The 13,995-nt window shown below is 36.3% G+C and overlaps 1 protein-coding gene across 2 annotated transcripts in view; it reads right to left on the bottom strand.

Moving 5' to 3' along the window:
• LOC137242374 (uncharacterized) overlaps positions 1-13,751 on the bottom strand; it is a 153,026-nt gene extending 139,275 nt beyond the window's left edge. The window contains exons 1-2 of one of the 2 annotated variants that reach the window (XM_067769686.1): positions 13,097-13,751; positions 2,022-2,473 (exon numbers count right to left, since the gene is read on the bottom strand). In XM_067769686.1, coding sequence (XP_067625787.1) covers positions 2,300-2,473; positions 13,097-13,651 — 729 coding nt within the window. In that variant the 5' untranslated portion in view covers positions 13,652-13,751 and the 3' untranslated portion in view covers positions 2,022-2,299. Of the gene's footprint in view, positions 1-2,021; positions 2,474-13,096 lie in introns of those variants that run through there. The other variant, XM_067769685.1, reaches the window with a different exon arrangement.
• Between the last annotated feature and the right edge of the window lie 244 nt (positions 13,752-13,995).

Genomic DNA, 13,995 nt, shown 5'->3' with positions numbered 1-13,995 from the left:
ATCTTTTCAAAAAAAAAACGAAAGGGCTTAATGTATACATTACTGGGCCAAAGAGAAGCATTGAAAAGTTTGCTATATTCACTTTCAATCACTCGAACTTTAAAAGCGACTCTCACTAAAGTATTAATGTCGATATCTCTATTTACTAACTTAAAACAAGCGACATTAGAAGCAGCAATGCCAAAGTGATCAGAGATGTATTTAACAATACTCTCCTCAGTGACCGATGGTTTAAGTGAGGACAAATGAATCCATTTATACCGCACAAATACATCTAATTCAGCATTGTCATTGCTACCACTAACAACACGCGATTTTTGCGTAATTTCTTTTGATGCACTCTTTCGTTGTCTGTCAGAAACATCAACAGATGGCACATTTGCATTAACTGCGCTAACTGCAGCATCTGCATATGATACAGTGCCAGCAGAGCGCGACACTGCACTAGTATTTGTCACATTGTTGACAACCATTTGAGCATCAGACTTATTGGAATTATCAGAAGGCACATTTGAATTATTTTTATGATTGTTAGCTTTAGTTGATTTAGATGTGGATGCAGTAGATTTAGTTTCAGATGTAGAATTGGAACTAATTGATGTTGATGTATTTCCAGATGTAGACGTAGTTTTAGACGAATGAGAGACTTTAGAAGATGAGGCGTTTTTAGATGTCGATTTAGATGCAGGCGAAGTAGAAGTTGTCTTTGTAGTAGAACTAGTAGAGAGAATTTTCGATGTTTGCGGCTGAGTAATAATAGCAGCAGGTTTAGATGTAAGAGTAGTAGTAGGTGCAGGTGATGAAGCATTAGCTCTCAGATTATCGATAGGGGAATTAGAGAACTCCGTGCCAATCGGGGTAGCGGGAAAATCCATTAGGTTGCTTTGTATTAAGTTGTTGTTATTGGATACCATGGGGAGAGCAGAAATAAATAGCGCACTATTTCTGACATTCGGACAACCATATGACTCAGCAACATTTAAGTTGTTGTTGGATGACTTCAAAGAGTCCATTATATGATTTTTTAAGTCATCCAATTTTTTAGAAACAGCATTGGAAATTATGTCAAAACCTTGTTTTTGAGCCACAAGAATAGCGTTGAAAATATTATATAGCTTGTTCGGCATGTGCACACACTTTTCACACAAGTAAAGCAAATGCGGGTTAGCTTTGATTAGCTTTACTTCATAGTCCGATATACTCTCACTACAGGTTCTGTGGAAAATCCTTTTGCAGAACCCATTACACCGCACTAGACTATTGTCACCAGTTCTGGAAAATTGTTTATTACACTTTCCACAATATTCATCCATTTTGGCAATTTAAAGTAAAAGAAAATGTAAGAATACGTGAAAATATGAGAGCGATTAAAAACACGTCCGTACGCGGCGAGAGAACAATAAACTATCATATTGCTTTGAATTATATGGATACTCTTTCATTCATATATGACATTCAAACCGGTGACTTTTATAATGATATTCGTGATGATATTTCAAAATTTTTCGATACATCCTCATATCCAAAGGAAAATATTTTTAATTTTCCTCAGTTGAATAAGAAGGTTCTAGGTATGATGAAGGATGAATGTAATGGGAAGTTAATAAAACAGTTTATAGGTTTAAGAGCAAAAAACTATTCATTTAAAATTGATAACGATATAAATGAAACTAAAAAAATTAAGTGAATAAAAAAGTGTGTAACTTCTACATTGAGTTTAAGTGATTTTAGAAAATGTCTGTTGGAAAATAAATTGTATAATGCATCAATGTATACATTTAGATCTAAATTACATACGCTTTATACACAAAATATTTATAAAGTAGCTCTAAGCAATATGGATGATAAGCGAATTGTACGAGAAAATCATATTGATACTTATGCTTATGGTCATTTCGAAACCTTATAGTAGTACTTTACTGTAATACATTTAAGAAAAAAATAATAAACAATTTATATTTTATATAATTCATTTTTATTAAATAAAAATTTTAAACGTAATTGACCACATGTTACTGTGTTGTATTTTTCTTTCTACCCATAATTGTAATGTATTGATGGCTTCAGATAATTAACCAGTTCAATCGGTGGCTGTAAATTTCCAAAACTAACAAAATATTCTTTTTAGTTTTTCTTAATACTTTCATGGTCTTAGCAAGATTTGCTAATGCAGTAATACGATTATATAACATGATTTTAAACGAGCGATCAAAAAAAATCTGTTACCTATCAGCTGCGTATCTGATAAGAATCTGCAAAATCTGTTACCTATCAGTTGTGTATCTGATCAGCGGAGAAATCAAAAAGAGACATGAGTTGTATGTGATCCATCAAGCAGGAAAGGCTTTTGTGTTTGTTGTTGTTTCAACGATAAAGGCACTCCCCCGAAGGTTTTTGGAAGTGTTATCGATGATGATGGTCCATTGCCGGACATAGATCGGGTACGTTCCACAGCAGATGTAGGAAGTTCGAGCTGCAGGAAGAAAGAAGAAAATGTGCACCTGTCAACGCAGCAATTAAGCTAGGTTCTAGATATCTTCTATATTTGCAATGAGAACGGAGTTATTCTATAACATATGGCGCATAAATGGGGCTCTTCCGTTTTAAATCTGTTACCTATCAGTTGTGTATCTGATAAGAATCTGGTCTGATACCAATTTTACTTATTTTGAACTGTTATATATTAAACTTGTCTCGGGGTTTCCTTAAAAGGTCACTGTAACCTTTAATAATGTTACCGGTAATTTCCTTGTACATATTTGTTGTGAATATCTCTTCTAATTATGAATCGATTTTGTTTTTGCAGATGGTAGGTTTTTATGTGTACATTAATCCACAAGTTGATTAAGTACATACACACCGACACACATATATACAGCAAAACAATTTCGTTGCCTACATTTAGGTGCATCCGTTCTTTCGGTTTGTGTTCTGGCCGATCTTTATCATTTAGGTGCATGCGTATGACACCGCAAAACAACAAAACAATTTCGTTGCCTACATTTAGGCGCATCCGTTCAAAAACGCAAATGTGCGCATATGTGTGTGCATGTGTGTGTGTGCGTTTGAACTTTGTAAACCCAGCAAATCGAGCGACTGACACTGATCAAATCAGATCAGTCATGTCAGCTAGGCTGGGCTCTTGGCAACCTTGCTGTCCTGCGCCATAAACAGAAAAAAGGTCATATCATGCCTTTAAAAAAACCTGTCAAAGGCGCAGAACTCATTCAAAACGCTATAATTCAAACTAAAACAACATCCGGTCGAACCGATTGCCACGGACAGACCGTTAAAACATTCAAATTTAAAATTCAAACTTCAAAAAAACTAAACCCAAAAAAAGGAAACAAAATTAACCGAACCGGAAATGACCGGTTACCAAACGCACAAAAGCAAAATGACAAAAAAAAGCTGAAAATTAGAACAAATAAAAAAGGGGCGCCACGGGTGTTGCTGCGACGCCCGGTGCATTATCCCCACCCTCAAAAACCATGGCCACCGACGCACCTAAATTTTCGGTGGCCCCTTACCTGAATACCCTACGTGCCTTATAAATAAAAGAGAACGCCAGCATTCCCATTATTACAAGAATTTATTTATAATTCATTATAGTTGAAAACTTAGTCAAAATTAGCAATAGTACTATACTAAGGACTTATTTGAAATACTATAAGGAAAACCTAAGGCAAAAAAGAAAAAATCTCAACTAATTGTGTGTGTATTGACTGAGTTGCATACTCCTTTCAACGGTTAATACAACGTAAAAGTTGATTTCGAGAAAAAAAACTGCCCTTCTAAATATACTCATACTTACAGTTTTTGGGTTATTCGTTTGTTGTTTTTGTTGTAGCTACGTATTTTATTTCCTTATTTATCTCTTGTGTTTATTTATTTAATGTATTTATTTACTTTAATTTAATTTAATTTTGTTTTAATTTGATTTAGATTAATTTTAAATGTTATTTTATTTTAATATCTATTATTTTATAATCTCTATTATTTTATAATCTCTATTATTTTATTAAAACTTATTTTATTATAGTTCATTTTATTTTTGATATATTCAGTTAAATTTTCTTGTATTGTATTGTATTGTATCACACCGTGGTGTGATGGTAGCATGCTCCGCCTACCACACCGGATGCCCTGGGTTCAAACCCCGGGCAAAGCAACATCAAAAATTTTAGAAATAAGGTTTTTCAATTAGAAGAAAATTTTTCTAAGCGGGGTCGCCCCTCGGCAGTGTTTGGCAATCGCTCCGGGTGTATTTCTGCCATGAAAAGCTCTCAGTGAAAACTCATCTGCCTTGCAGATGCCGTTCGGAGTCGGCATAAAATCATGTAGGTCCCGTCCGGCCAATTTGTAGGGAAAATCAAGAGGAGTACGACGCAAATTGGAAGAGAAACTCGGCCTTAGATCACTTCGGAGGTTATCGCGCCTTACATCTATTTATTTATTTATTTTTGTTATTGTTATTTATAATATTTATTATTTTATTAAATTTTATTTTGTCTCATAATTTTTGTTGGTTCTTTTTATTTTGGTGTAATTTTATTTTAATGTTAATTAAAATAAATAAAAAAAAAAAATAAATGTAAGGCGCGATAACCTCCGAAGAGATCTAAGGCCGAGCTTCTCTTCCAATTTGCGTCGTGCTCCTCTTGATTTTTCCCTACAAATTGGCCGGACGGGACCTACATGTTTTATGCCGACTCCGAACGGCATCTGCAAGGCAGATGAATTTTCACTGAGAGCTTTTCATGGCAGAAATACAATCGGAGCGCTTGCCAGACACTGCCGAGGGGCGACCCCGCTTAGAAAAATTTTCTTCTAATTGAAAAATCTTATTTCTAAAATTTTGATGTTGCTTTCCCGGGAGTTGAACCCAGGGCATACGGTGTGATAGGCGGAGCACGCTACCATCACACCACGGTGGCCACCATTATGTTAATTAAAATCTTTGTTAAATTAATGTGATTCAGAGTATGTCTTGCATCTTATATTTACCCAGGTAGGTACATATGTGCATATATATATAATATAGATATATAAACTATTAAAAAAATTTTATTGTTATATTAATTATTAATTTCTCGAAAAAAAATAAAAAAATAAAAATGCTAGTTACTGGGCAAAATAAGCGCAACATGCAGTAAGCAATTGTATGGTTGCATGTTGGCAATATGCAATTGCATGTCTTTATGTATAAATTATATAATTAAAGTATGCATTTTTATACTCAGTTGAGCAGAGCTCACAGAGTATATTAACTTTGATTGGATAACGGTTGGTTGTACAGGTATAAAGGAAAGGACTTCCATGTATCAAAATCATCAGTATCGAAAAAAAATTTGATTGAGCCATGTCCGTCCGTCCGTTCGTCCGTTAACACGATAACTTCAGTAAATTTTGAGGTATCTTGATGAAATTTGGTATGTAGGTTCCTGGGCACTCATCTCAGATTTCTATTTAAAATGAACGATATCGGACTATAAGCACGCCCACTTTTTCGATATCGAAAATTTCGAAAAATCGAAAAAGTGCGATAATCCATTACCAAAGACGGATAAAGCGATGAAACTTGGTAGGTGAGTTGAACTTATGACACAGAATATAAAATTAGTAATATTTTAGACAATGGGCGTGGCACCGCCCACTTTTAAAAGAAAGTAATTTAGAAGTTTTGCAAGCTGTAATTTGGCAGTCGTTGAAGATATCATGATGAAATTTGGCAGGAACGTTACTCCTATTACTATAAGTATGCCTAATAAAAATTAGCAAAATCGCAGAACGACCACGCCCACTTTTAAAAAAGAAATTTTTTTAGTCAAATTAAAAAAAAAAAGTTAATATCTTTACAGAATATAAGTAAATTATGTCAACATTCAACTCCAGTAATTATATGGCGCAACAAAATACAAAAATAAAAGAAAATTTCAAAATGGGCCCTTTTTCATTTAATTTGCCTAGGATACTTTTAATGCCACAAGTCGAACAAAAATTTACCAACCCTTGTGAAATTTGGTAGGGGCTTAGATTCTAGGACGATAATTGTTTTCTGTGAAAAAGGGCGAAATTGGTTGAAGCAAGCCCAGTTTTTATACACAGTCGCCCGTCTGTCCTTCCGCACGGCCGTTAACAGGATAACTTGAGCAAAAATCGATACATCTTTACTAAACTCAGTTCACGCACTTAACTGAACTCACTTTGTATTTCTATAAAAATGGCCGAAATTCCACTATGACCACGCCCCCTTTTTCGATATCGAAAATTACGAAAAATGAAAAAATGCCATAATTCTATACCAAATACGAAAAAAGGGATGAAACATGGTAATTGGATTGGTTTATTGACGCAAAATATAACGTTAGAAAAAAACTTTGTAAAATGTGTGGGACACCTACCATATTTAGTAGAAGAAAATGAAAAAGTTCTGCAGAGCGAAATTAAAAGCCCTTGGAATCTTGGCAGGAATACTGTTCGTGGTATTACATATATAAATAAATTAGCGGTACCCGACAGATGATTTTCTGGGTCACCCTGGTCCCCATTTTGGTCGATATCTCGAAAACGCCTTCACATATAGGTACAACTACCACCACTCCCTTTTAAAACCCTCATTAACCGTTAATTTGATACCCATATCGTAAAAACACATTACCTTTTGGCGATATCTCTCGTTTGATACCCATATTATACAAACGCATTCTAGAGTCACCCCTGGTCCACCTTTATGGAGATATCTCGAAAAGGCGTCCACCTATAGAACTAAGGCCCACGCCCTTTTAAAATACTCATTAACACCTTTCATTTGATACCCATATCTTACAAACAAATTCTAGAGCCACCCCTGGTCCACCTTTAGGGCGATATATTTAGAAAAGGCGTCCACGCATAGAACTAAGGCCCACTCCCTTTTAAAATACGCATTAACACCTTTCGTTTGATACCCATATTGTACAAACGCATTCTAGAGTCACCCCTGGTCCACCTTTATGGAGATATCTCGAAAAGGCGTCCACCTATAGAACTAAGGCCCACTCCTTTTTAAAATACTCATTAACACGTTTCACTTGGTACCCATATTGTACAAAAAAATTCTAGAGTCACCCCTGGTCCACCTTTATGCCTATATATCGAAAAGGCTTCCACCTATAGAACTAAGGCCCACGCCCTTTTAAAATACTCATTAACACCTTTCATTTGATACCCATATCTTACAAACAAATTCTAGAGTCACCGCTGGTCCACCTTTATGACTATACCTCGAGAAGGCGTCCACCCATAGAACTAAGGCCCACTCCCTTTTAAAATACTCATTAACACCTTTCGTTTGATAGCCATATTGTACAAACGCATTCTAGAGTCACCCCTGGCCCACCTTTATGGAGATATCTCGAAAAGGCGTCCACCTATAGAACTAAGGCCCACTCCCGTTTAAAATACTCATTAAGCACCTTTCATTTTATGCCTATAGCTTACAAACAAATTCTAGAGTCACCCGTGGTCCACCTTTATGGCGATATCTCGAAAAGGCGTCCACACATAGTACTAAGGCCCACTCCCTTTTAAAATACTTATAAACACCTTTCGTTTGATACCCATATTGTACAAACGCATTCTATTGTCACCCCTGGTCCACCTTTATGGAGATATCTCGAAAAAGCGTCCACCTATAGAACTAAGGCCCACTCACTTTTAAAATACTCATTAACACCTTTCATTTGATACTTATATCGTACAAACAAATTCTAGAGTAATCCCTGGTCCACCTTTATGGCGATATCTTGAAAAGGCGTCCACCCATAGAACTAAGGCCCACTCCTTTTTAAAATACTCATTAACACCTTTCATTTGATACCCATATCTTACAAACAAATTCTAGAGTCACCCCTGGTCCACCTTTATGGAGATATCTCGAAAAGGCGTCCACCCCTAGAACTAAGGCCCACTACCTTTTAAAATACTCATTAACCACCTTTCATTTGATGCCCATATCTTACAAACAAATTCTAGAGACACCCCTGGCCCACCTTTATGGCGATATCTTGAAAAGGAGTCCACCCATAGAACTAAGGCCCACTCCCTTTTAAAATACTCATTAGCACCTTTCGTTTGACACCCATATTGTACAAACGCATTCTAGAGTCACCCCTGGTACACCTTTATGGAGATATCTCGAAAAGACGTCCACCTATAGAACTAAGGCCTACTCCCTTTTAAAATACTCATTAACGCCTTTCATTTAATACCCATATCATACAAACGAATTCTAGAGTCACCCCTAGTCCACCTTTATGGCGATATCTCGAAAAGGCGTCCACCCATAGAACTAAGGCCCACTCCCTTTTAAAGTACTCATTAGCAACTTTCATTTGATACCCATATCTTACAAACAAATTCTAGAGTCACCCCTGGTCCACCTTTATGGAGATATCTCGAAAAGACGTCCACCTATAGAACTAAGGCACACTCCCTTTTAAAATACTCATTAACAACTTTCATTTGATACCCATATCGTACAAACAAATTCTAGGGTAACCCTGGTCCACCTTTATGGCGATATCTCGAAAAGGCGTCCACCTATAGAACTACGGTCCAGGCCCTTTTAAAATACTCATTAACACCTTTCATTTGATACCCATATCGTAAAAACAAATTCTAGAGTCACCCCTGGTCCACCTTTATGCCGATGTCTCGAAAAAGCGTCCACCTATAGATCTAAGGCCCACTCCCTTTTAAAATACTCATTAACACCTTTCATTTGATACCCATATCGTACAAACAAATTCTAGAGTCACCCCTGGTCCACCTTTATGGCGATATCTCGAAAAGGCGTCCACCTATAGAACTAAGCCCACGCCTTTTTAAAATACTCTTTAACACCTTTCATTTGATACCCATATCGTACAAACAAATGCTAGTGTCAGCCCTGGTCCACCTTTATGGCGATATCCCTAAATGGCGTCCACCTATAGAACTATGGCCCACTCCCTTTTAAAATACTCTTTAATACCTTCCATTTGATACACATGTCATACAAACACATTCCAGGGTTACCCTAGGTTCATTTTCCTTCATGGTGATTTTCCTTATTTTGTCTCCATATCTCTCAACTGAGTATGTAATGTTCGGTTGCACCCGAATTTAGCCTTCCTTACTTGTTTTATAATGTATTTTTTAACTTGCGAAGTAACAAAAATAACTTAAAGTATAGTCGATACATTTTTGTTTGTTACGGTGTATGCACTTACATAGGCTATGTTGCTGATACATATGCACATAAATTTCGAGTAGTTTTGTAATTGATATTAACTATGATTAAAAGGTGGATGTATCGTTAGGCAGATGTACATACGTAAGTGTATCGTATGGTATTTTGTGGTTTTATTCTACTAGCAGCTAAAAATATGTACGTATGTTTATAAAATATGCTAAAGCAACATTATAATAAAATTAAATTTTATTAAACAAATGCAATCAAAGCCGAAATATTAATGAAGTAAATTTTGTTTGGTTACTGGCAACCGCAAAATTTACTTACAAATTTAAAAAAAATAGTTTAAATTTCTGTGCATACATGTGCGTATGTTGTGTTGCTGATACATATTCACACAAATTTTAAGTAGTTGTATACTTGAGAATAAGCATATTTAAAAGGTGAATGTATTTCTATGCCTATGTATATACGTAAGTGTATGATAAAGTATGCGTGAGTTGATTCTACTAGCAACTATGAATAGATATGTATGCTTATAGAATATGCTGAGTAAAAATTATAATAAAATTGCATTTTATTAAACAAATGCAATCAAAGCCGAAATATTAATGAAGTAAATTTTGTTTGTTGCTGGCAACCGCAAAATTTACTTACAAATTTTAACCTAAGCCTTAGGTAAAAGAATTAGCGCATATGCTGCAAGCAGCAATTAAACACGCCTCAAGTTTTGCGTCTTATGTAACATAAAATTAGGCGTAATTCTTATTACATATTTGGATGTTAACTTAATGAAAACGTTTTTCTTCTACAGTATCATCATAAGACAGCTTATTTGCTTAAATATGTTTAAATTCAATTATAAATTTAAATTCAAAGAAAAAGAAAAAAATTTAAATTCCTAAATCGTCCGTATTACGGAACGAACTCACCCATTATATGGTGTTCTCGTTGTCGTTGCCGTAGCCGGTGGTGTAGGAGGCCGTTTAGGTGGGCCTCTGCCTTATGATGTCACTGCCGATGCTGCCGGGGGCCGTTTGGGTGGGCCTCTGCCTTTTGATTGTCACTGTTGGAGATGCAGGAGGCCGTTTAGGTGTGCCTCTGCCTTGTTGTTGTCAGTATTGGTGCTGCAGGAGGCTGTTTAGGTGGGCCCCTGCCTTTTGATTGTCACTGTTGTTGTGCAGGAGGCCGTTTAGGTGGGCCTCTGCCTTGCTGTTGTCACTATTGGTACTGCAGGAGGCTGTTTAGGTGGGCCACTGCCTTTTGATTGTCACTTTTGGTAGTGCAGGAGGCCGTTTAGGTGGGCCTGCCTGTTGATTGTCACTGTTCTGTTGTTGCACGGTGCGGTGCGCTGATGATGTTCATGCGCGGTTGGGGGGTACATTTGAAGGTGGTATTGGCGCGCGGTGTTGTGCTGTCGGCGGTGGTAGCGCGCGGTTTGGCGATGGTGGGGCTATGAAATAAGAAAGAATGCTGTTAATGTTTCATAAGCGATAAAAACGTATAACATATTACATGGATTATGTATTGCTTTATTTGGCAATTTGGCTATAATCCGTTTTCGTTAAGAACAGGGCTGCTCAACCCCTATACACTTGCAGCACTTTTGTTTTGTTTTGCTCCGAATCATATGCACAGATACAAATTCAAACTTAAAAAAATAATTTCATAGCGCTCGCATATGCCATCACATATAATTTTGAGTCGTATGAAAATGCTCGAATTTCTTATGACAGTGCCAAAAAAACACTTCGGTATGAAGCTCAGGCACTTGTGTAAGAATAAAAAAAAGCTTTACACTTACAATTTGACAGCTAAAATATATTCAAAAATAAATAGCACTGAAAAATGGTAATTAAAATTGACTCATAAATAAAATTGTAACATTGATAATTAGAATAATAGATAACTAACCGCATAGCTGAAGTATATGGGGCATATGACCAAAGAATATAAGCAAAACTGCCTCTTCTAACTTCGCATGATAATAGTAAGTTATCCTCAATGGAACTGTAAAATTTTACATTAGTTCGTAAATATCCAAAAGTGCAAATAAAGAACTAATTCCAAAGTGGAAGTTTGTGTATATTGGTGAGGACAACTTCCATCTCCTAATACATCGCAATGTAAAAGAGATAGATGGCGAACTGTTAGCGATCCAGAATGCAATAGAAGTGCACCAGTTTTGAACTAGAGGTTCTCTTACGGTGTAGTTTCTGTGATTTTGTATTTTATTTCGGAACATTATTTTCGTTGTTATGAGACATTTTTTTTTTTTTTTGACTGAAAGTGAGGGGGGGGGGGGGACCATTAAGCAACCCTGTCTATCATTTGCTTTCTAAACATTTTATTAAATTCAAGTGGTATTTCAGCACCTCAGTAATCTCTATTGCTAATATATGTAAATTTTAACACCAATTTAAAACAACTGCGCGGAACCCTCCAATTAAGCATTTCGAGAGTTATCGAACTCATTTTCTAATGCAAAATTCGCGGTAATCTTCACATTCATTTTTAGTATGCTTATTGGAAACCAAACTCCGACGATATATATAACTATGTTCCTACAGAAACTGAGGCTATACAAACGGACAATAAGTCTTAAATACACATAAGAACACAACTTACATATTTAAAGTTGTTATTACTTTCCACTATGTTCCTACAGAAACTGAGGCTATACAAACGGACAATAAGTCTTAAATACACATAAGAACACAACTTACATATTTAAAGTTGTTATTACTTTCCAAATTTAATACATTTTAAATGAATACATTCCGCACACACTAATTTCATTCTAATTATAAGCGCGATGGAAAATAATTTTAAATTTATCAATATTGAACGATCATCACGCGAACACAACCGACACTTTTCAACGCACTTTACATTTTGATTTTTCATATGGCGCACCAAGCCGTCGTGGCGTTAGGAAGAAAATTGTTCGCTCCTATTGTGACTGCGTCATGGAAAAGCGCGTTAAATGGCATGATTTAACTGTGGTTGCTATGGTGGAACCATACAAGGTGGTAGCCGCTGTGACATTCCTGCAGCCATCATTAAAAGTTCCCATATACTTGGTTTTGTGAACCGATGGACTAATGTCAAAATCGTACTGCGCTGAAAGGTGAAGTGTCAAATCGTATAAAAACTACAAGTCAGCTGTCACCTTGCATAGTTTCACCATGGTGGTTGCCGTTATTGGAAATTTTTCCACACCATTGGATTCTTTCGCGATGCCACCTGCGCGAAATTAACAAAAATTTGTTTTAACCACCCCAGGCAGACATGAGTGAGGGTGAATCCTAACTTTTTCCCTATCACTAGCCAACTGGTATGTTCCAAGGGTGAATCTCCCAAGTGGACCATAACATCTGTTTTTGCTTTAGCAGATGAGATTGCATTTCTTTTCTCAAGATATGCATTCTTTGAGCAGATTCCCGAAAAAAAGTGCCTACACTCGAAATAACCCCTACAGCATTTCTTATGCTGGGTACGGTGCAGGCTGTGCTAATAGCCAAGTTCAGTCGGTGGCTTGCACAGTGGGTGAATACGGCTAAAGGCTGAATGGTGCAAATACGTGCTTGAACATCTTTTAGTTTACCGCTCATGTTGGCTCATCCATCATAAACCTGGCTCCGGCAGAATGTTACGTCTAAATTAAAATTGTCCAATGCTTTCACAATTTGCTGAGCAATGTTTTCGACCGTAAGCCCAACTACTTCGACGTACATTATAAATTCTTCTTTAATTTCATTTGTATCTACATCGAAATAGCGAATACAAATGGATAAGTGCTCGCAAACAAAAACATCTTTTGTTTCATCTGCTATGATGGCAGCATTCAATTAAGTCATTTTGTGTTGTTTTACTTACGTAAGACGCGTTTGCAGCAAACTTTTCAGCATGTTCTTGCAATATCATGTCTCCAGCATCGACTCGGAATTTTAATAAAGCTCTGAAGTTTCCTTCTCCGTGTTCATATGAGCTGTTCGCTTCTAAACTACCATCGTCTCTGTGACTTCTTAACGGTATGTTTTCCCTTCCACATAGTATAATCGTTTTTATAATCAGTATTAGTTTTTCACCATTATTCTTTATGATCTCCATTTCCTGGGATCGCATTCGCTCAAAAACATTCACCGATTTACCCTCCATCACCATCAAAAAATTTTTAGATTCTACCATGTTTGCTTTGTGGTAATTATTGCTCTCGTGGTGTTTTATAGCATCTATTGCCTTTTTATATTTTGATAGCGGCTCCGATACCAATTTCCCCAACTTCACATCGTTTGAGCTCGCTTCACGTCGACCAAACAGAACGCGCATTTTACATAATCCACCACCAGCAATTTTACTATATGCTAGCCATTCATACTTTTTTAGCCAGTTTAATTGGGAATAACGATTCTTGTTTCCCTCGCTCACCATTGTAAACTTAAAGTCTTCTGTAAGTTGCCAGGTATATTTTAAATACTGGTACCTTTCTTCGTTTGTTAGAACAATTCCGTGCTGCTGGTTACTTAGTAGTCTACCTGAAATTAAAAAAAATGTCACAAGAAAAAAATTAATATCACAGCTCTGATAATATATCCTCCAAATAAAATGTTTGGCGACTGGCGCAGGCGTCAACCACCAACTCCTTTATTTTACCTAAATTAGTCTTAAGAACATTGGATTTATAAACAATTTTTAATTATTACACGCTTCAATATGTATTATTGCATATGTTCTATTGAATTTAAACCTATTTTGAATTTAAACGTATCTTTATG

Source organism: Eurosta solidaginis, chromosome 2 (assembly GCF_040869045.1).
Source record: "Eurosta solidaginis isolate ZX-2024a chromosome 2, ASM4086904v1, whole genome shotgun sequence".
NCBI classification, from domain to species: domain Eukaryota; kingdom Metazoa; phylum Arthropoda; class Insecta; order Diptera; family Tephritidae; genus Eurosta; species Eurosta solidaginis.
This window is presented reverse-complemented; position numbering and strand designations above follow the sequence as displayed.